We start from the raw sequence: 24736 nt of genomic DNA, 5'->3' as shown, positions 1-24736 counted from the left end.
GGTCTTCCTTATTCATTGTCCAGCTCTCACATGCATACGAGGCGACTGGAAATATCATGGCGTGTGTCAGGTGCACCTTAGTCCTCAAGGAGATATCCTTGCTCCTCAGCACTTGAACCAGTTCTTTCGCAGTTGACTTTCCCAATGCTACACGTCATCTAACGTACTGACTGCTGCTTCTGTTGGCATCGATTGTAGAACCAAGCAAAGTGAATTATTTGACAACCTCAATCTTCTCCCCATTTATTGTGATGCTGCTCATTGATCCAGTTGTGAGGACTTTTGTTTTCTTTATATTGAGACATAATCCATACTGCAGACTGTAGGACTAATAGCTCATATGAACCATGGCCTTATCTATCCTGACACCAGAAGATCTAGATGGTATCCAGCTACCTGTACTCACTGTTCTGATCAGGAACACAACAGATGGTCCCAGATAGAATGGGAAGGGGAAAAAAAATATATGTGTGTGTGTGTGTAGCCAAATTCTTTTTAAAAAAGGGGGGAGAAGATTTATTGAACTTGTGAAGACTAGAATAACCCCCTACACTATTGCTTTTAATCTTAGAACTGAAACCACTCCTGGAGGTCACCTTTTAGTGAAATAACAAATTGGCTCATGAAATTAAAAAAAATACCCCAGTCAGTACTGAGCTCTTTTTTAAAATCATCTATATAAGACTGTACAGTTAAGATCACTTTAAAGCAAAAATGAAAAGGTAAGGGGCTAGGGGCAAGGAAGCTGGATTAATGGAAACAGAACAACCAGAATGGAAATGATGGGAATGTTGACACATTGAATAATGTAATCATGTCGCTGAACAATATGTATAAAAATTGTTAAAAATGAACAATTTTGGTGTGTACATTTTCACCAACAACACAGTATTATTTAGGAAAAAAAAAAAAAAAGAAGAAGAAATGGATGTGACCAGGACTTCTCTGGTCATCTGACATCTGAAAGACCCTAACCCAGCTTCTTACACAAATCATGTTCTATTCAACCTTGACTAACTTCTAGAATATTCACTTCTGTAATTTCTGAGTAATCCCTGGACAGGTCCAGCAGATTAAATATGGCTACAAATTTTAAATACTTCTCCTGTCTATGATGGGCCTACTTCCCCTACATTTTAATCTGAGTTAGCCTGTGACTTCTTTGACCAACGATAGTTCAAGCTAGCCTGTAAGAGTCCAGAGCCACCATTTAAGAAATCTAATCAGCTAAAGAGATCACAGAGAAAGGTCCTGAGATTACAGGGAGAACTAAGGAGCCCCAGCTGTGCCCAGCCTTCCAGTTATCCCTACCAAGATGGCCTACATAAGAGTGAGGCCATGTTGAACCTTCTAGCTCAGCCCAGCTTTCAGCATGTAACTGAGTTCAATTTTGTATAACATATAAGAGATGAATTCTAAGCAATGTAATGAAGAAATGAAAAATGAAATTTCATCCCATGAAATCACCTACTAATTTTTAAAAGGTATATCCTAAACTTCTCCTTAAGTAGAATAAGGAAAGGACTGCAACTGAGTATGAGAGAGGAAAGAAGTCTTCATTTAACACAGGCTCAGCATTCTGAAGAACTATTTGACTGTCAATCTTCTGAAGGAAATAATAAGTCACACAGATATCCTATACCAGTCAAGGTGGGTACAGTTTCTCCATTTTACCAAGAATAAATATACATATATACATACATAGCACTTTACAGTCTAATACATTTTTGATTCTATTAAAATTCCATATGATATGTTTTTATGCTTTTGGCATACATTAGCTACTCAACAAATATTTCTTGCATCAGTTAATGGACCCAAATATTTATTGATATGCATTCATTAAGTACCCTACTATGTCCCAGGAACCATTTTGGGTATCCAATTGTGAAGAAAGCAGAAATGGCAGGCATTAGTCCTGACTTTGTGGAGCTTACAAGAGCTAGGAGAACACAGACAAATAAGTAAGGAGTGTGTGCAGGAGAGGGGTGCATTAGCTTTTGAAGGAAATATAGTAGGTGAAATGATTGATTTGAGTACCATAGTGCATGGGGAAGAGAGTCTTTGGATAGAGTAGCACAAAAGAATCCCTTAGCCAAGCCCTTCTAAATTCCTGGCCCTCAAATTGTGATAAATAATAATAAAATGGCTGTTTTTCATCACTGAATTTTGGGAAAGTTTGTTATTCAGCAACAGACACTCAAAGTGTGGTTCTCCTGACCTGAAGCATCAACATCACCTGGGACCTTACTAGAGATGCATATTATACCAGCAGCACCAGCATCATATAGGAGCTTATTAGAAATGTAGAATTTTGGCCCCAACCCAGACCCACTGAATCAGGATCTACATTTTAATAAAACTACTGGGGTATTTGTATGCATATTGAAGTTTGAGAAGTACTGATATAGCCTTCCTTAGGCTGCCAAAGACACTCCAGTCAAGCTTGAGACTAAGAGTCCAGTTTCAAATCACATGAAATAACTAAAATGAGTTTCCCTGTTTCATATCAAATTCTACACATTTTCTGTGCAAGGTACTTTCTCAGACACTAAGAGGGTGAAAACTAATGGCCCTCTTTATATGCCTCCTTGATTGTAGTTATTTATAGAAGTGTTCCTTATTTCTTACAGCCTAACCTGAAAGCTCTCAGAAGGACAGACAAGTCTTAAAACACTTTGTTATTAGATTTTGAAACTTTTAACTGAATGGATGAAAGGAGCTTAAACAAACAAACAAATCTGTATCACCCTGCTAAAAAATGGGAGTGGGAATTTTAAGTCTACTTTTAATAGAATACGTTAAAGGAAACAAAATGGTATATGTTTTATAAAGTTTCTTTTTCTAGTTAAGCCATATTGTGCTTCATCATAAAGCCCATCATTCAAACAAGTGCTAGTAGTTCATTTAATGAGTACCAACTACCTTCCAGATGTTACACTAGGTATTAAGAACATAGAGGTGAATATTATAAAGGCCCAGACCTGCTCTCAAAATCTCAAAGTGCATACAGTCTAATGCAAAAGACAGATTCATAAACATATAATCTCAATATAGAAAGGTATTTTTGGATTGATCTTAAAGAGTTGCATATCACATACGCCTTACTTATTGATTATCTAGTTATTTGGTATTTCATATTTATGACCATCATAATAAATCCAGTATCTATTTTGTACATTAACAACATACATCTGGCAGTAACGAATTCTGAGGTGCGAGGCAAGAGTACCGCTGGCTGTGATGGCTAAGGTTTTGTGTCACCTTGGCTGGGCATGATTCTCAGTGATTCAGCAGTAATGAAATGATGTAATTAGCCAGTTATGTAATTATATAGTCATCCTCCATTTTATGATCTGATGTGGTCATCCTCCATTTTCACATAATGGCAACTTTTGCATAATGACCTGGTCTTTGGATCCTAACCATGTTGGTAAGTTAGGAGTGGGTGTAATTAATACTGTAGTTAAATACTTGAAACTATAATAAATTACCAAGCTGAAGAACCTTTAGTGATGTGAACTCACTGTCTCCTGAGATAGAGCATTACATTTCTGACTAGATCTAATTTTAGAGTTTCTGTCACTCAACTAAATGTCTAAATATCTTCTACTTATTGGTCCTAAGCCTATCATCACAAAGATCCCACAGAATAAGCAATGCACATCTGATGGCCACTATCTTCTCATTAGACAAACAGATTATGAGTGAGGGAGAAGAGAACTCTCTAAAGGAATTTGAAGTAGTGATAGTGGAAAGTATGCTAGGCAATAAAGAAGAAATGATTATCAAACCAAAAACCATTGCCAAACAACAGTAACTGTCAAAAAAGTAACAGCATTGTTGATAACTGTCATCAGCAATGTTGTACTGACTCAGAATAAGCAAATAAAGAGTAGTAGTTTAGAGATTTAGAGCTTGAGAGAGGTATACCTAGCAGAGGTGAGACATATAGATTTAAATTCAAAGCAATAAATATGCCTTCACTAATTACTGTGTGCCAGGTCCATCTGGCAATATTAAGCAATTAGGAAAATCTTTAGGGAAATATTTATCTTTGGAAATAACTTGCATACAGGAATTTCTATTTTAATGTCAACTGTACCAGCCTCCTAAAATGACTCATGCACAGGTTGTTGATATTGCTGTTGAGTAAGTCCCAGAGTCAAAGCACCCTCACGCACAATGTGATCAGAAAGTTGTGATCTATAGGGTTTTGTTGGTTAATTTTTGGAAGTAGATTGCCAGACCTTTCTTCCTAGTCTGTCTTTAGACACACCACTGAAACTTGTTTAGCATCACAGCAACAAACAAACATCTGCTGACAGGTGGTAGCACCACATAAGTGCATTAGCTGAGAATCCAATCAGGGTCTCCCACATAAAAGGTGAAAATTCCACTGCTCAATTACTGGTGTCCCATACTCACACATGTAAATCTCACATTAAAAAAAAAAAGCAGGGAGTGGGGGAGGTGAGAAGAGGATGTCTTACCTTTACATACTTTGCAACAGCTATGAGACAAGGTAATCTGATGAGATTCTGGACAATCCAAAGTTGGACAGCCTGAACTCTCAACAAGCTTCATGGTCTGATCCTATTGGACAATAGGAAAGAAATAATTTCAAACTTCTTAATTAAGGTTTACTAATATTTACTGATACATTTCCAGATCCAACATCTGAAGAGACTCTTCCAACATAAGAATAAAATGTTAATTCTTAGAACCTCTTCATAGGTTAAAGCTCATTCCTGAAATTAAATCACAACTCCTTCAAAACAGGCAAGCAGCACTGGGAACTGGAGTATATTAGTGCAGCCAGGTCTACAATTTGGTAAGCACCTGGATAGTCCTGCAAATTTCTGTTGGTTTTACCCACATTTGCAAATCCAGATGGCAACTGTGCCAAAAATACAGCTTGAATTAGATCTACAGCTCCCTTTGAGACAAATAAATAAATAAATAAAAACTGAACTTGTTATACATGCTTATTTCAAAGTTTTCTAAACTACTGTAAGTTGACAGGTGATTCTGGTAAAGGAGCATTGGGGAAAATGAGAGAAGGGTCCATGTCTCTCTTTTGAATGAACACCTAACACATTTTCTGGCATATAATTGGCCTTAAAAATAAAAATACTGAATGAATAAACAGATCAATGTGAAATCATTATAGTTTTAGCAACCAAGAGTAGATGATATCCTTCTCAGAGAGAAATCTAAACACAAAATACTTTTCTGATAACGGTAGTAGCCCTGCCCTAGAAGCAAACAATAGGCTTCTCTACCATCAATCACTAATGTCTTAAGAACAAGGGTCCTATATTATGTTTTCCAGTACATAAATAATAAAATAACTCTTGGAACTTTCAGGCTTCCACTTTAACTACTGCTTAATAGCTCAGATTTTTGGCTGTCATTTCTATTACATACTGTTTTCATGAATGTGCCATTTTTCTGGCTTACTTATATAAAGAACCTTCTCTAAATCATAACCTCTAATGCAGAAAGTGGCAGGAGACATGAATACAGTGGTAGAGGCTTAGTGAGGGTAAAGAGCATCCAGGGCAATCTCCAGATTTGCACCACCCCCTCTCCCCCCAACACTGACCTTCTGGAGGGGGTGGGGGGATGGGAGTGATTCCATGCCTGGCTTAGTCTGGGGGCCCCCTTGGACTTACACCTGGGATAAGTGCCCCCAACTGCCCCCGCCCCACACACACACACATTATGCCTCTCTACCACAGAATCAAATGCTTTGGTTTGACAGTAACAGTAATATCATATCTGTGAATCTTAGAGTGTTCTTCTCTGTGTTATTTTTAAAGTCATAGACTCTCCAGGACTCATTTTCAAGGCCAATAAAAGGAAAAAACAAGGATCAGAATTGATGGCCCAGAGAAGGGAAGAATGAGAGCTATCCATTATGTAGAAATATAAATAAGGAGTTGAGTCTTGAAGGCAGAAGCAGTGGTGTAAGTCCTTATTGTCAAAAATTCAGTTGGCAACTACAGAAGCTTATGATAATATATACAGCAGTGTTGCCCAATCAATAGCCCATAGTTACATATGACTCTTGAGTACATTTAAGTGTACAATGCACACAATATTTTGAGGACACAGAACAGTAAGAGAATGTAAACTACTCCATTAATTATTTTTACGTTGAAATTTTAATGTTATGCATACATAGGGTTAAATATAGAAATTTTAGCTCAATAAATATTACATGGGTCTTGTATCATATTCCTACTAGATAGCATGATGTAAAAGGGTAGGAAATTATCTCTTTTGTTTGAGTAAATACAATGTAACAGTCATTTATTTATCAAATATTTGCTGAGCATCTACAATGTTACCTACATACAGACCTCTAGCAACATTAAAATCAAGTAACTTTACAGCTATTTTAAAATCAAACAGGCAACTATCCCAGTAAATTTTTCAATCATAATTATCACTATCATAGGACACACTCTAATTACATAAAAAGTATGTATCTGTACTATATTTATATACTCATACAAACACTTAAGTAGAGAAACTTCAAATGCCCTCAAAATTTTTAAATTTAGAGCTGATACTTTCTTCTCCAGTAGAAATCACCAGATTAAAGTGTCCATCTTCTTTGAAGCAATTTTTTCTGATTCACTTTTCTCATTTGGAATTATTACATCACACTCTAAGTCTTTCAATCCCTGTACCTATAGTGGGAGCTACTCTACTCAAAATAGCTTTAGTGTAGGGCTGTTCATACGGGAAAAAAATCCACCTTGAAGCACAGGTTCAACAATTCATTTTAATATTCCTATGCCTCAGCTCCCATCACTCATCTGTCAGTTTGTTGTACTGTGGTAGCATGCATGTTGATGGGAGGCTGGAGGCTATGCCACTGGTATTTCAAATGCCAGCAGGGTCACCTGCAGTGGACAGGTTTCAGCAGAGCTTCTAGACTAAGACAGACTTGGAAAAAGGAAGGGGCCATCCACTTCTCAAAGAATAGGTCAGTGAAAACCTTATGAATAGGAGTGGAACACTGCCTGATATATTACTGGAAAACTTTATGAACAGTTCTGAAACACTGTCTGATACAGTGCCAGAAGATGAGCCCTTCAGGTCAGAAGGCACTCAAACTAGCAATGGGGAAGAGCTGCCTCCTCAAAGTAGAATCAACCTTATTGACATGGACGGATTAAAGCTTTTTGGACATCCACTGGCTGATGTGGCATGACTCTAGATGGGAAGAAACAGCTGCAAACATCCACCAATAATTGGAACATGGAATGAATGAAGTATGAACCTATAAATATTGAAAGTTGTCAAAAATGAAATGGAATACATAAATATCAATATCCTAGGCATTAGTGAGCTGAAATAGACTGGTTTGGACCATGCTGAATCAGGCAACCATAGGATCTACTATGCTGGGAATGACAAATTGAAGAGGAATGGCATGACATTCATCAAAAAAAAAAAAAAAAAAACTGTTTCAAGATCTATCCTGAAGTACAATGCTGTCAGTGATAAGATAATATCCATACATCTACAAACAAGACCAGCTATTCAAATTTACACACCAATGACCAAAGCCAAAAATGAGGAAAATCAAGAGATTTACCAACTTCTGCGGGCTGAAACTGACCAAATATGCAATCAAGATGTACTGATTATTACTGGTGATTAAAATGTGAAAGCTGGCAACAAAGAATCACCAGTAGTAGGAAAATATGACATTGGTGATAGAAATGACTCCAGGGATCACATGATAGAACTTTGCAAGACTAATGACATATTCATTGAAAATACCTTTTTCCAACAACATAAACAGCGGCTATACATATAGACCTCGCCAGATGGAATATACAGGAATCAGACAAACTACATCTGTGGAAAGAGCCGATGGAGAAGCTCAATATCTTCAGCCAAAATAAGGCCAGAAACTGTCTGTGGAACAGACCATCAACTGCTCATATGCAAGTTCAAGTTGAAGCTGAAGAAAACTAAAACAAGGCCATAAGAACTAAAATATAACCTTGATCACCTCCTACCTGAATTTAGAGACCATCTGAAGAACAGATTTGACCCACTGAATGCCAATGACTGAAAAGCAGATGAATTGTGGGATGACCTCAAGACCATCATACATGAAGAAAGCAAAAGGACATTAGAAAGACAGGAAAGGAAGAAAAACTAAATGGCTATCAGAAGAGACTGAAACTTGCTCTTGAATAGAGAGTAGCTAAAGTAAATGGAAGAAATGATAAGAGTTGAACAGAAGATTTCAAAGAGCAGCTCAAGAAGACAAAATCAGTTATTATAATTAAATGTACAAAGGCTTAGAGTTAGAAACCCAAAAGGGAAGAACACACTTAGCATTTCTAAGGCTGAAAGAACTGAAGAAAAAATTCAAGCCTAGAGTTGCAATATTGAAAGATTCTATGGGAAAAATATCGAATGAGGCAGTAAACATCAAAAGAAGATAGAAGGAATACAGAGAGTCACTGTACCAAAAAGAATTAGTCAATGATCATCTATTTCAGGAGTTGGCATATGATCAAGAACCAGTGTACTGAAGGAAGAAGTCGAAGCTGTACTGAAGGAATTGGAGAAAAACAAGCCTCCAGGAACTGAAAGAATATCCATTAAGATATTTCAACAAATAGATGCCATGCTGGAGGCACCTATTCACCTATTCCAAGAAATTTGGAAGACAGCTACCTGGCCAACTGACTGGAAGAGAACCATATTTATACCCATTCCAAAGAAAGGTGATCCAGGAGAATGTGGAAGCTATTGAACAATATCATTAATATCAAACACACGTAAATTTTTGCTGAAGATAATGAAAAAAAATGGTTGCAGCAGCATATTGACAGGAAACTTCTAGAAATGCAAACTGCATTCAGAAGAAGATGTGGAAAAAGAGATATCACTGCTGATTTCGGGTGGATCTTGGCAGAAAGCAAAGAATACCAGAAAGATGTTTACTTGTGTTTTACTGACTTTGTAAAGGCATTTGACTGTGTGGATCACAACAAATAATGGATGACATTGAGAAGAACAGGAATTCCAGAGCACTTAATTGTGCTCACGAAGAACGTGTACATAGACCAGTAAGCTGTTGTCCAAACACAACAAGGGGATACTGCATGGTTTAAAATCAGGAAAGGAATGTATCAAGGTTGTAATCTGTCACCATATTTATTCAATATATATGCTGGGCAAATAATCTGAGAAGGTGAATTATATGAAGACAAATGTGGCATCAAGATTGGAGGAAGACTCATTAAAAACCTGCAATACACAAATGACATAACCATGCTTGCTGAAAGTGAAGATGATTTGAAGAATTTACAGGTGAACATTAAAGACTACAGTCTGCAATACAGATTACACCTCAACATAAAGAAAATGAAAATCCTCACAACTGGACCAATAAACAGTATCATGAAAAATGGAGGAAAGATTGAAGTTGTCAAGGATTTCATATTACTTGGTCCCACATTAACACCAAGGGAAGCAGCAGTCAAGAAATCAGACGATAGACTGCACTAGGCAAATCTGTTGCAAAAAACCTCTTTCAAGTACTGAGGAGCAAAGATGTCTCTTTGAAGACTAAGGTGCACTTAACCCAAGCAATGGTGTTTTCAGTCACCTCGTATGCATGTGAAACCTGGCTAATGTATAAGGAAGACCAAAGAAGAGCTGATGTTTTTGAGTTGTGGTGTTGGTGAAGAATACTGAAAGAACGATGGACTGCCAGAGAGTGAACAAATCTGTCCTTGAAGAAGTGCAGCCAGAATGCTTCCTTGGAAGCTAGAATGGCCAGACTTTGTCTCACCTACTTAGGTCATATTGTCATAAGGAACCATTCCCTGGAAAAGGATAGCACTCTTGGTAAAGTGGAGTATCAGCAAAAAAGGGAAAGATCCTCAATGAAATGGATTGACACAGTGGCTGCAACGATGGGCTCAGTATAGCAAGGATTGTGAGGCTGGCATAGAACTGGGCAGTGTTTCATTCTGTTGTACACAGGGTCACCATGAGTTGGAACTGCCTCTCGACTATGCCTAGCAACAGCAACAACATGCCTCAGCTCTCTTATCTTTGAGATGGCTAACTACATCATAAGAGACCCAAGTTAAACCAAAAGAAAGTACTAGATTACTTTGAAATAGGCATGAAGAAATCAGAGCTTCTGTTTTCTTGTGTCCAAATCTGTCACAGCCTTTCTTTATAAATTCTCCTTGCTTATCCGAATGGACTTGACCTTAAGATGTATAAGTGTTTATAGCTGATTTCTTTCATATTTAGTATTTCTTGGCAAAATTCTTAGGTTTTTTTTTTTTTTTTCCTTAACCCTTCATAATCATATAGATGTTGTGATGGTGAATTTTACATGTCTACTTGGCTAGGCTGTGGTTCCCAGGGTTTTGGCCAAACATTAAGCTAGTTGATGTTATGAAGTAGTTACATGTGATTAAATCAGTTGGTAATAAGTAATACCTATTATCTTCCATAATGTAATCTGAAGTTATGTAATCAATCAGGTGAAAAGGGAATTTCCCTAGGATGTGTTCTGCCTCCAAACTATAAATATGTATTTTGGCATACTTCACTCATTCCATTGTCAGACCTTCAGAGCTTGGAAAGTAAACTTGCAAGTGTCTCCAGCCTGTCACCTGACCTTCAGATTTGGGACTTGCCAGCCCCTCACAATCATGTGAGCCAATTTCTTGAAGTAAGTCAATTTCTCTTCCTCTCTCTCTCTCTCATTGTCTATATCTATCTATCTGTCTGCCTGTCTATTTATCTATCTATCCATACATACATCTATCTATTTCCCTGGTTCTGCTTTTCTAGGAAACCCTAAGACAGATGCTTACAGTTTACTGATGATGCCAGCAGAAAATATCACCTATCTTAATTTTTGACATAATTTATATGTACATATATATGTATATATGTATATACACCTACATATACATAATACATATGTATGCACACACATATATGTATGTATGTGTGTGTGTGTGTGTGGGGTGTATGTATGTGTGTGTATGTGTATATATATGTGTGTGTATATATATATATATACACACACCCACACACATATGCATATATAAAATCAGCCCTCAGCTAGAATACAATTGAAATATAACATTATAGTTTATGGGAAGTGTTTTGAATCATATTTAATTTTTCAACTAGTAGGTCAAGGAACAGAGTTCAAAGAAATCACATTTATTTCAGAAGCATATGTCAAGAGACTATGGAAAGTAAATTTGTGAGGAATTCCCCTTTGAATAATTTAAAATACTCCTCCCATTCAACAGCCCATTTTTATTAGGTGAGCTTCATATTTTAATTGAACTGAGTGCTATTTCTCACATGGGTGAAAACAATGAGTGACAATGGAATGAGAGTAACTTTATCTACAATTTCTTCACAACAGTAAATCAGGAGCTTATCTGAATTTGGAAAACATAAGACAACTTCATAAAACTTTAACTTGACAAAAAAGCATTTTTATTCATTGGGAAATTATTTTACAACAATGGGTCTGTTTGCAATAAAATGGGTATTTCTTTACATTTAAATTACAATTAATATTTTGAATTTTCTGAGCCTTAAAATTTGAAAATGTATCACAAGTATGAGTTTTCACAGGAAAGCTTACTGTGTTTATATAATTGAGATAATTTTAAAGGACCAAAAAAGAATTTCCTTACCTTGCACTCATAGAGAACACAAACTCCAGAAGAGGAATAGACCGTATTTCTTTCTCCTTCAAAGTAGGCTCGTCCTTGAAATTGGCATATTGCTTTAGAGTAAAAAAAAAAAAAAAAACATATTTATATTTACTTGTTATTAGGAAAAATAGTGTAGACATGTTCATATATTTTGCAACAGTATTGCACATGTTCACACAATTTTTCAAGAAGTTTGAATGACTATAAACCTAAATTCAATCTACTATAAGGCACATGTAGGTTCAGGAGTTACTGCCATGTTAAGTTCATGGACTAAAACAAGGTACAAAAAGGATAAGAATTAGACCCTTAAAAACTAATTCCAATAAGCATACGGCAGGTCTGATAGATGATGTCTTCCTTAGGACCTTGCTTCCAAGAAGCGTATTAAGGGCACTCTGGTGGCATAGTGCCTAAGGCATTTGACTGCTAACCAGAAGGCTGGCCATTCAAACCTATCAGCCACTCCTCGGAAGGAAGGATGGGCAATCTACTTCCGCAGTGATACCACCTTGGAAACCCAAGGAGGGGTCGCTATGAGTCGGATCTGACTCGACGGCAGTGAGTTTGGTTTGGGTTTTGGTTTAGGGAGCAATAAATCAGTGTCAACATAAATATGAGAAAAATTCATTTTTGATGTACCATTACAGAATTTTAAAACAAAAATCAGAAAAAAAGCTAATGAAAGTTTTATGTTTTAGGGACTATTATAATTTTATATCCAAATATATGTGGGTCAAGGAGCCTGGTAGTGCACTGGTTAAATACTCAGCTGGTAGCTAAAGGTTGGTGGTTAGAACCCACCAGTTTCTCCACAGTAGTAAGATGTGGCAGTCTGCTTTCATAAAGATTACAGTCTCTGAAACCCTGCAGGGCAGTTGTACTCCATCCTGTGGGGTCACTAGGAGTCAGAATCAACTCAACAGCAAAGTTTTCAGGTTTTTTTTTTTTTTTTTTTTTTACATAAAGGTTAAAAAACTAGTTGTTGTTGAGTCATTTTGATTCATGGAAACCCAATGTGTCAGACTAGAACTGTAATCCATAAGGTTTTCAAAGTGGCTTGCCAGAACTCTCTTCCAAAGTGCCTCTGGGTGGACTGGAACCTCCAATCTTTCAGTTGCCACCCTAGGGTAATAACCATTTGCCCCACCAAAGGACACCACACATGTGTTAGGATGTTGTTGTTGTTGTTATGTACCAGATAGCCCATGTAAAATGTTAAAAGGTCTTCTTCTGGCCCTGCCTTGCTTTCTACCCCAATGACATAAAATTTTAAAATAGAACTTCAGATTCAGTGTTAAAAACATAATTTTAATTTGTGAAAATGCTTATAGATTATCAAATAAATTTTTCTTTGAAATCTGTCAGGTATTTACAAGTCACACAAACTTTTAGCCTAGAGAAATTCTTAGCTTGTTTTCTAAGGAATGTTCCACATACTCATGTTGACTCATCATTTAAACAAAGATAGATGTAGCCTGAACTCATGGCGTTTAAACTTCAAGACTCTTCTATGGCTTAGGCACCTTTCAAGACCCTGAACTAACTTTTGTTTTCATAATTTTGTACTGTTTTTTTGAAAGTACACCCAATATTGTAGATGCTTCAGAGCCCCTTAGCACCCAGATCCATGCTGAGCTAATTACTTCAATAGACCAGTGAAAGTGATCACCTCACACAGGAACCTGCTCAGTGTCAGGCAGTTTGTTTTACCTATTACTAAATCTAATTTTTGATTTTTTAACTACACATATTTTACAAAGTGAATGTATACACGTCCTTTTATTCTACTGTGTAAATTAGAGAAAAGTCTTTCCCTCGGCCCTGGAATACATTCTACACCTGGAATAAAACTCACCCCCAGGAGCAGGCTCTCAGCCCAACAGTTAACAAGATGTACATGCAGACCACTCAACCCGGGATGATGCACCCACATACTCTGTGGTAATACATCTCTTTGAGAAATGGACCAGGGGCACAGGACGGCCAACTTTCAAACTGAGGAAATGCAGAACAAACAGGAGTGCATAAATATGAGGGGCACGGGGGAGGGTTACAAGGTAGGGAGGGGAGGAGACTGGGTTAGGGTTGGACATGGTAAATGGGGAGGGAAACTAAATGTACATGTAACATTGAATGTAAAACAAGCTTTTAAAATAAAATTTAAAAAGAAAAAAAGAAGTTACATCTTCCCATTATCTTTAAAAGCATCAATTTAACAATAATAGTTAGTAAAAAATATACATATACATACTTTTATTAATGATAAGGAGCTCTGATGGTATAGTAGTTAAGGCATTTGGCTGCTAACAAGAAGGTCGGCAGTTCAAATTCACCAGCTTCTCTGTGGGAGGAAGATGAGTCAATGCACTTCTGTAAAAGATTTACAGCCTTGGAAACTCAATGGGGGTCACTGTGAGTCAGAATCAACTTGATGGAAGTGGGTTTGGTTTGGTTTTTGGTTTTACCCTTAATGATATTGCAATATGTATCCAGTTGTACAAGTATTCACTTCTTAAGTGTAATCCAACTTCTACCTTTACTGAAAAGTTATTGAAAGCTCCACATTTAAATAACAGAAACCATGCACATTTTAAAATGCCATCCTTCAACTGATCTCTTTACTTTTATTAACAAATTCACTACATAGCATCATCTAATAGGAAACTGATTTTAAATTTTTGGAGCTTGCTGGAAAAGAATACAACTTACTCATTGGCTAGAACTTACTCATTCATGAATATTCAAAGTGAAACAGATTTGTTAATTGTAAACTATCTAGCGTATTATGAATTAAAATAGCATCTGCATTTACTTAATAAACCTGATTGATTTTAAGATTTGTTTCTCCAATATGTATTATTTAGAGTGTGTTTTTTCTTATGTGGTCCCAAACCAAAACAAAACCATTGCCATTGAGTCAATTCCAACTCATAGCAACCCTACAAGACAGAACAGAACTTCCCTATAGGGTGTCCAAGGTTGTAAATCCTTACAGAAGACAACTGCCTCAACTTTCTCCCACGGACTGTCTGGTGGGTTCCAACCACTGAAATTTGGTTAGCAGTCACATGCTTTAACCTCAATATACCAAGATCTGGCATATTGAAAGTTCAATTACACTTAATAAGTGCTACATTTAATAAGATAATGAGGATAAATAAAAGCTTTCTTATTTCTCTTCAGCACCTGCCACTCAATGGTTTCTAAGCCTTTTATATTACGTGACTTGATAACTCAGCCTATTCAAGTCTAAAGATGTGCTGAAGAGAAAAAAAAAAAAAAAACAAACTAATGCTCCCAGTCTTTCTTATAACAGAGGAGAAAAGAAACACTGTTAAACACACAGACACACACACAGACACACACACACACACACAAGGGTAAACTCTCCTTATACAAAGTCTTATGATAATTTAATATTCATGCAGAGCAGATGGACCTTCTGTTTCAAACTCTTAATTCAAAAGACTCAAATAGGCAACTTGTAGGACAATAGGGCACTAAATGGAGCTTGGCAGAGAGAGGAAAAGCACGAAAATGAATGAGATCACAATTGCTTCATTCTCTTTCAAGCAGTGAGCACAAACAGGGTGAACTTGGCTGAGAGAAAACCCAAAGTATATGACTTTTGTCTTGTTTCTTTTTCATCAGTTTTTGTGATTCTTCATAAGTCTGAAGTTTAGCATAAAAACTCAATAATACTAGCAGAGTATGCCTTGCCTCAACTCTTTAGGGGAAAAACAAATACTAAGACACTAAGAAAAGCCACAATTATTCCTGAAAACCACAATTTCAAAAAATTGTGAAAATATTAGAACAACATTAGGTCTTTCTAGGAGCAGGCTGAGAGTGTAACAGTCATATTAATCTATGTATTTAACAATGTTTAGTAAGCTCCTACTACATGCTAGAAACAAAAACCCTGCTAGGTATTGGGGTTCAAAGATGAGTGACACGTGATTGTGACCTCACTATTTAGTAGGGTAGATATATACACAACTAATTATAATAAAAGGCAAACTGAAGTTCTAAAATTGAGGAACTCTTTAAGTTATATTATGATACCAGAGGGGACTGAGTGGTAAACTGGTAAGAGGCAGCTGGATCCAAGTTAAGTGAATGAACAACAGCTGGTAAAGGATCCAAATCCTAGCACAGTAGGAAGTTATCATCCCAGAGGGCTGATAAGGAACATGAGAAAACAATTTTTCTGGAGCCCATGAAGGAGAAGGTATCTACTGGAAGCTATAATTATGAGAAACACAGCTACTGCTAGAAACACAGCCTGGTGCAGGGAAGAAGCGGGGAAGAAGCATGGTCAGCTCTCTTCCTCCTTTCCCATTTTCCTGCCAGTGCCTCCCACTGGCAAATCTGACAGGAAGCCACCTGGCAAGGGGACCAGGGTTATGCAGTTTGTATAAATCAGCTTTTCAGGGCACAGAGAAGGGCAAAGGAAGAGAGAAAAAGAAACAAGTAGCTGGGAGGTGTCAGGAAGAATAACCAATACAGGTAGATATCATAACAATTCACTATAAATCACTAAGAGGTCTAGTTTCAAAATCTTAGAAGGGCATGAGAGAATAAAACACAGAACAGATGAATTTTAAAGAAGAAAAAAAGTGATTTTTTTTCCTTTTGAATGTATATCAGCTTTAAGGAAAATTCCAAGTAATTTATAAATGAGGTCATAGGCAGCCAAAGAGCAGGATGAAGGAATGGAGTTGGGGAGATCAAGTGTCAAAAAAGGAGAAGGAAAGAAAGTTAGGCTTATACCCCGATTTTTATCAAGGCCAGCCTCTGCAGGCATCAAAGGCAAAGCCTCAAAGATCACACTAATCATAGTGGGTCACAACAGCTACCTGGAAGTCTCTAGAATTCCCTAACTGAAAAGCACCAGCTGTCTTACCTTTCCTCAGTATAGAAAATCACCTCCTCAACAAAACAATGAAAGAATAGTCATTTTTTCACTCATTAACTTCTTTTGGTAACTAAATTATATTCACATATTCTTAGAGGCTTTGTTTCTTTACTAGTTTGGGTGTGCATGCGTGTGTCTGCAGTGTGTGTATGTACATACACAGACACATATAGGTATAAAATCAGAAAAGGTGTGCTTCAGGGTTTATCCTTTCACCATGTTTATTCAATCTGTGTGCTGAACAAACAATCTGAGAAGTTGGACTATATGAAGAAGAATGTAGCACTGGGATTGGAAAAAGACTAGTTAGCAATATGTGATACACAGATGATACAACCTTGCTTGCTGAAAGTGAAGGACTTAAAGCTCTTACTGATGAGGATCAAAGACCACAGCTTTTAGTATGGGTTACACCTCAACATAAGGACAAAAAAGTCCTCACAACTAGACCAGTAACCAACATCAAGATAAATGTAGAAAAGATTAAAATTGTCAGAGATTTCATTTTATTTGGATCCACAATCAATGCCCATGGAAGTAGCAGTCAAGAAATCAAATGAGGTATTGTATTGGGTAAATCTCCCGCAAAAGACCTCTTTAAAGTGGTAAAAAGCAAAGATGTCACTTTGAAGACTAAGGTATGCCTGACTCAAGCCATGATATTTTCAATTGCTTCATATGCATGCAAAAGCTAGACAATGAATAAGGAAGACCAAAGAAGAATTAATGCCTTTCAATTATGATGTGATGTTGGTGAAAATATTGAAGTTACCATGGACTGCCAGAAGAACAAATCTGTCTTAGAAGTACAACCCAGAAATGTTCCTTGGAAGTGAGGATGGTGAGACTTCATCTCATATACATTGGACATGTTATTAGGACCTCTGGTAGCATAGTGCCTAAGGCATTTGACTGATAACCAGAAGGCTGGTGATTCAAACCTACCAGCCACTCCTTGGAAGGAAGATGGGGCAATCTACTTCCGTAGTGATACTGCCTTGGAAACCCAAAGAGGGGTCGCTATGAGTCAGGTCCAACTCGATGGCACATAACAACAACAGTCCCTAGAGGACATCAAGCTTGGTAAAACAGAGGGTCAGTGAAAAAGCAGAAGACCTTAATGACATGGATTGACACAGTGGCTAAAACAATAGGTTCAAACATAGCGATGATTGTGAGGATGGCCCAGTACCAGGCAGCATTCCATTCTGTTGTACACAGGGTTGTTTTGAGTTAGAACTGTTCCAACAGAACAGACAGAATTATATTAATTAGGCCATATTTTTAAAGATCTATGCTGAGTGATTGACTGAGTATATTATGTATATACAGTATAAGATACAGAAGTGGATATTAATTCATTCAAATAGACTTATCACTTTGAAGACTAATAAGCTAGACCTCCATGAAATCAGATTGATTCATAGCACTCTAGCTATTCTTTCTAGGTATCAATATTAACCAATGTCAAATGCATACTGACTACAACTATAGTTTACACTGCTGTCCACTAACTCCAGGGAGTACAATTCACATTATTTTCTATGTGAATTATTTCACCCAGTCCACAGCCTGTTCACCCATAGGTGAGGACATTAATAAGATGTTGGTGAGAGTCAATGGGGTGATATAACAATTGCTGTATATGTGTTTCCAAGGCTATGTTAAGCATCATTAATTACATAGTTACTGGTACAATAATTACAAGAGAATCTGTAAAAACAATTAATGTGAATTATTTCCACTTATTATTTCTCCCAGTATAAATACAATTAACAGCAAAGGAGACAGGAGATAGTATGAATGCAAATTTGAAAGTCATCAGTTGTTAAAAATAAAAAGTAGTTTTTGGCACAGATTAAGAAATGGGTAAGTTAAAAAAAGCCAATAAAACTCTGAAACTACATATTAAAATCCTGATTTACTGGTCAATAATGCAGAGATAGCAATTGCAGGACCCTTTAATGAGATTTAAACCAACTCTGTAAACCTTTGTAGAAAGAATTATCCAAATATATCTAAAAAATGTTTTAAAATATATGAGCAAAAGGACATGGCATATTTCACATCTAAATATTTCTTCACTCACTACATATTTAGCTTTTCCTTTTTTTATGATTGGATTGAAAACACATGAGTGCACTTTAAAATTCCCAACTGACATCAATCCTTTAAAAATGATCCAACAAAAAATTAAAAGTTATAGATATCAAGAAGATAACCAGTATAATTCATTTATGTGAGAAATTAGATTTATGGTTTCTTTATAAAAAATTTTGGAAATACCAGGTATAAGTGATCTTTGGATTGGTTAAACTGGCTATTAAAGGCAGAGTTTTATTTATTAGTGGCTTTTATATGGCATTCTTTGAAATCTTGATTTCCTTCAAGGGGGCTCTTTAAATCCCATTTATAATGGCAGTTATTGTATTCTGAGCCAACACAATAATTGTTAGCCATACACAAATCAAAATTGTTGGGTGAGAAAATATCTCATTAACCATAATTATGCATAGATGTATTTTATTACATCTTTTAAAAAAAGAATATACACTAACTGCATTCATTAGGCATGCTAAGATTCCATGGAGTCAAACAAACAATCTAAAAGTGTTTCAATATTCTTAGAAGACTCAAATAAGCCATACTGCATTTATCCAGCCCACAATTTTTCTTTCTTTTTTTTTGGTTACCTAGATTCACTTGGAGTCAGTTCTTAACAATATGGTTGTAATAAAAGTCTTGAGCATTAACTGCTATAAATTAATCTTTCCCTCCTTGACAATGCTGAAATCTCTGTTAGAGCACTTAACACCTTTTCCTTTGGTCTAGGTGGTTGTATATTTGCTTATCTTTCTTAAATGAGGACAAGGACCAAGTCTTCCTTATCTTTTGGATCTTATTCAGCACTTAGAACTGGTCCTGCATAATATACTCTCAAAATGTGTTGAAACTTTTGGTAAGTTTCTGTTTGATGAAGAGCACGGTGTCAACTGACCTGAATCTCTGACCGTCACTTCCCCCTTTACATTTGGTCTTATTCTTTTTTTTTTTTTTAAATAATAAATGTTCTAGAAAGTGGGTATCATGAAAAGATTTTGCCCTCTGTGTAAAATGGAAACCTACTTCCCACTGGAGTAACTCAGGAGCATCTCAAATGCAAGCACATTTTCCTATCGGTTAGTAAAAAAGCATCACAGCAATAACCTATTAGCATGAATAATATAAACTAGCATGCACAAAGGAAGTCTGTTTGGACAATTTGATGGCAAAACTTTCTCCTTTCCCTAAATAAAGCCAACTTTTGTGAGTCAATGCTATTTAAAATGATCAGAATTTCAGAGTGTTTAAATAATTCACAATCATTAACTATACATGATAGCTCTCTTTAACTAAATCTCGTTAATTGTTTGGGAATTCAGTTGTTCGAAAAAGTAATGTTAGAGTTTAGGAAATAAGAGCCTGAGAGTAGTAGCACAACTCTTCTTTCCTGTCTTATATGGGCAGTGTCCATGGGCTTCTAAGGACCGAAAGAGTGCTTCTCCTAGGGGGTTTCAATTCAGGTCAGCAGCCTATCCTTGCAATAAGAGAGCAGGCCCTGAAACACCATGAATCTAGCAGTAGTGTGGGTTTAGAAGGCAAAGGAGGATAAAAATAACTTGCAGAATAGAACAAGGGCAAAAATTCAAACATACTGTCCAGATCAGTCCTTGGGTTAGAGGGGCTCTATTGCTGGGAGAATAAGAGTTGGCTATTTAAAGGATAACAGTGAAAGGGTCAAATGTTCAGTGCTTTCGACTCTAATTTTATCCACTTAAATTACAGTCTAAGATATAGTCTGAAATTCTTTTGATTTAGCTGTCTTTCCATCACTAGCTTTATTCTTAATCTGGCTTATGTACTATAGAGCTAAATCTTTATAAAAGAAAATGCAGTCACTTCATTTAGTCCCCTGGGGAAAAAGAAGAAAAATAATGAATGAAACTAAAGTTTTGAAGAAAAAAGATACATTATGTCAATACACAAATACTATTAAAATGACAGAACTTGAACACAGATGACACGACACATTTTATTATCACTTTACAAAGAAAACAAAATGCATAATATAATAAGGAAAAATATGCACATTGTCAGTTTCAAAGCCAGGACTAGAATCCATCTGACAGTCCTTCTGTGTATCTTTTCCTACTGCTAAAAAAGTCAGAGAACTCAATCAAAACTTGAATATCTAATATTTTATTTAACTTTGTGGAACTTTTTTCTGAAATGACTGGCATCATTTAGCTGCATGCTGTTTCAATGTAATACTGAAGTACTGTTGAACATAAAGTGCTTTGTGAATTGTAAGATGGAGTACTTTTTATTATAAGCCACATGTTATTGTTCAGTTACCAGATTATAAATAAAGACCCTGAAACAGTAACTGCATTGCTTTACAACAGCCTTTCTGATATTCAGGCAAAACAAAGGGGAAGGTTATCTTATTTTGTTTGAGAAGGTATTGGGGAGTGGTTAACACTATTAGAAGCACACTTCCTTAATGCAGATCCCTAACAGACATATTAATAGCTTCTTCCACTTTGCAAAGGATATGAGCCAGGAGATGAGAAGAGGCACAAGGTCAAAGGGAGCAAGCACAGTGCAGACCTGGAGAAGCAGAAGGGAAAGCACAAGGAGGAAGAAGGAAAGAGTAGAGGGAGCAGCAAGAAGGGAACAAATTAAAAAGTACAGTTTAGATGGAGTAAGAGTGAGAAAAGCAAAAAGCAATGAAAGGGTAAACAGAAGAAGCAAAATAATCCCATAAAGACTTGCAGCAAGTGTGGCAAAACCTGGTGGAAATGAGAAGCACTTTTGATACCCTACTTTCCAAGAGGCACTGTCCTAGTAAGATATCCTCCCTCTAGCAATGAGTATTCAGCCTACTGTGGGAAACAGGGGGGCCTACACTAACTACATCTACCTCACTAGAAATCATGTGGAAATAGAGAGGAAGAAGCAAATCTTACAAGGGTGGAATTGGAAATGCTTCACAGAGGAGGAGCATTTGAAAATGAAGGAGAAGAGCTTGAATAGGATTTAAACCAGGGAAAGAGCATTCATCATGTATTCAGAGAATAAAAAAGTTGACCAGTGAGACAGGGATACAGAATGTCAGAGAGATAATATAAAGAGGACTGTAGAAAGGGAGGATGGAGACAGATTCAGAAGCCACCCATTAACAAAACAGGGGCTTTACTTTACTTCATAGGTCACATTTGAGCCACTAGGAGATTCTGAGAATGGGAATGATCAAACTAACTTGTCTTTTAAGAAGCTTATTCTATGGCTGAGAAATAAACCATGAGGAGATGAGCTAGGACTTCACTGCATCAATCCAAGTCATAGACATGAGCTTTCAAAAATAAAACAGAAGAAGGAGGAATGGGTATTAGAGACAATGTAGGGACGGAAAAAAAATAATAATTTAAAAAGAGACAAAATAGAAAAAGGCAGTATTCCTGAAAAAGGAGACATCAGCTGGAAGGATGGGAAGACGGTGATGCTATTAACAATGCCAGGGAATACAAAGAGTGAAGTAAGTTTGGACGTCATGAAAAGAGCAATGTTAAGTTTGTGATGCCACTGAGAAAACCACATGGAGCAGTCTGGCAGCAAGTTAAAAGGGCAGGCAGAAGGCAAAGTATAACTCATAGGCCTAGAAATCAGTATAGCAAAACAAGATAAAGATATATGAAGATAGTTTAGCAAAATCATCAAGCAAGAATACTAGGACATAGAGGTTCAAGGAATCCCAGCATTAAATAAATGGGCAAGAAAGAATAAAGGAAGACCAAAGATGTAAAATGGGAAGGCTAGGGAAAGAGCAACATCACACAGCAAAGAAAGAAAAGATGTCCAAGCAGCCATGTCCTGCTAATCATATGCCCTTGGGATTGTTAATCTCTCTCCACTGAGTCCATTCCTGATCTCCAAATCTTTCCTAGATTTAAAAAAAAAAAAAAAAATGTTGATTCATCTACTCTGATCTTACTAATCTTTACTTTCATGATTTCAAACAGTACAGCAAAGGCAACATGGATAGGAAAAATGGACAGAATATGTAGGATAGGTACATATGTATAAAATTTCTCAGTTGTACAGTAGAGAGGAGTTGGGGGGCACTCACAAAAGAACGGAATTTTTTAAGGCATTGAATTATGATAGAGGGCTTGTTAATCTCCCTTTGCCATACACCCTATCCATTCTCCTTCCTTCTCTGTCCTGCTTGGTATAATGAGAGGTGGATAACCATATATGCATCACTGAGCATCCCTTGCTATCTCACCTCCAGTTGGAAGTTTGACCAGTGGGAGGAACCGGCAACAGTCTGGAGAGTAGGATTAGAGAATGATCAGGGTACTAATACCTACTCTCTTCCTGCTCCAGGTCCATCTTTGACATGAGTTGCAACCCCCTCTGCCTGTGGCTCCCACAGAGCAACCCCCTCAAACAGGCCCAGATCTCTCGGGGTTCTCAACTAATATCACTATTTCATTCTCTTATCACTTTTACTTCAGGGGTGGTATCAGTTTCCTGCTGTTGCTGGTCCCAGGATGTCTTAAGATTCCTTCTTTTTCTCTTTTTTCCTGCCCTCACCTCTGTAAGTGGTCTCTGAATTAAAGATACTAAATATTCTTTAGTTGAATCATCTGGAATGACATCTGTTTCCTGCGAAGAACCTGACTGACAGAAATATGTGGCAAGGCTAACAGTGAAGTGGGGAATAAGAAAAACTGGGAAATATTTACAATAGCATTGTAGAAAGGGTAACAGAAAGTTAATAAGAGATGAACACAAGTGTTAGTGTGCAGCAATGAGAACACAACTTAAAGAAAAAAATATGAATTTAGAAAGATGCCTCCGCTACTCACTGCCTAGAAACGGAGTGGGAAACAAGAGGAGGCAAAGGATGGTTTACTTTAATTAGGATTAGAACTGGGTACTGTTGTCAAGAAGAGAGAGCATCTGGGGTGATTTATCTGCACCCATAAGATGGCAGACTATGAAATGCAATTTAATTAGGCAGGAAAAGGAAACCTGGACAAGGTTCTCTGATTTAGAAGACTGGACCTGATGAAATACCTCCAATCAGGGAACTAAAAAACGGATCTAAGAGGTTAAAGAGCTGAAGTACAAGGGATATTTAGGGCAGTAAAACAACTTTGTATGATACTGTAATGGTGCATTTGTCAAAACCTCCAGAACTTTACAGCACAATGAGTGAACCTTAATGTATGCAAATTTTTAAAAAATCACTTAGGAGATCAAGGGATCCCAAGATGGAATGGACAATGTGAAAAAACAATCAAATTCTATCACATGGATAAGAAAGAACCTGAATGAAGTTCATGGGAATTTGGCAATGAGTAAAGTCTATAGTATAAAATGAAAAGAAACTGAACAGAAGCACTGTACTCTAGCTGATAATCCACATGGGTAGAAGTTAAGAATTCTGACACTAGTATAAATGTATATTGAAAATGACAAGTAAATGGTTGGCAGATAGTGAAAGTCAAGTTTCTCAATGCTGAAGTGGGAATTTATAGATAAGCAAGAAAAGGAAGCAAGGATGACCCATGTGGTAATAGCTTATAGTTAAAAATGCATGTTTAACTTAACATAGATTTAGATGGTTTCATATAGAAATGTTTATCGATGTGGCTTCTCTTCTGACATCCATTTTGGTCTTTTCTTTCTTTCCTGTGATTTACTGATCTTTTGCTTTCTTCATGTATGATGTCCTTGATATCATTATACAATTCATCTGGTCTTCAGTCATTAGTGTTCCAATTTGTCAAATCTATTTCTGAGATGGACTATAAATTCAGGTGGGATATACTCAAGGTCATATTTTGATCCCATGGACTTCTTTTATGGACTTCACCTTCAACTTGAACTTGCATATGAGCAACTGGTGGTGTGTTCCAAAGGCAGCCCCTGGCCTTATTCTGACTGGTGATAGCAGCTTCTGCCTCATCTCTTTCCACAGGTATAATTGATTTGATTCCTGTGTATTCTATCT

The 24736-nt window shown here is 36.8% G+C and overlaps 1 protein-coding gene across 1 annotated transcript in view; it reads right to left on the bottom strand.

Moving 5' to 3' along the window:
- The window catches only part of NELL2 (neural EGFL like 2), a 628280-nt gene that overhangs the window by 349647 nt on the left and 253897 nt on the right, over nt 1-24736 (bottom strand). Inside the window, exons 11-12 of the mRNA XM_007937919.2 lie at nt 11730-11821; nt 4494-4596 (exon numbers count right to left, since the gene is read on the bottom strand). Of these exons, the coding sequence (XP_007936110.1) occupies nt 4494-4596; nt 11730-11821 (195 nt within the window). The remainder of the gene's footprint in view (nt 1-4493; nt 4597-11729; nt 11822-24736) is intronic.

The sequence above is a fragment of the Orycteropus afer genome, unplaced genomic scaffold, assembly GCF_000298275.1.
Source record: "Orycteropus afer afer isolate SDZICR_OR568_19922 unplaced genomic scaffold, OryAfe1.0 scaffold00045, whole genome shotgun sequence".
Classification (NCBI taxonomy): domain Eukaryota; kingdom Metazoa; phylum Chordata; class Mammalia; order Tubulidentata; family Orycteropodidae; genus Orycteropus; species Orycteropus afer.
This window is presented reverse-complemented; position numbering and strand designations above follow the sequence as displayed.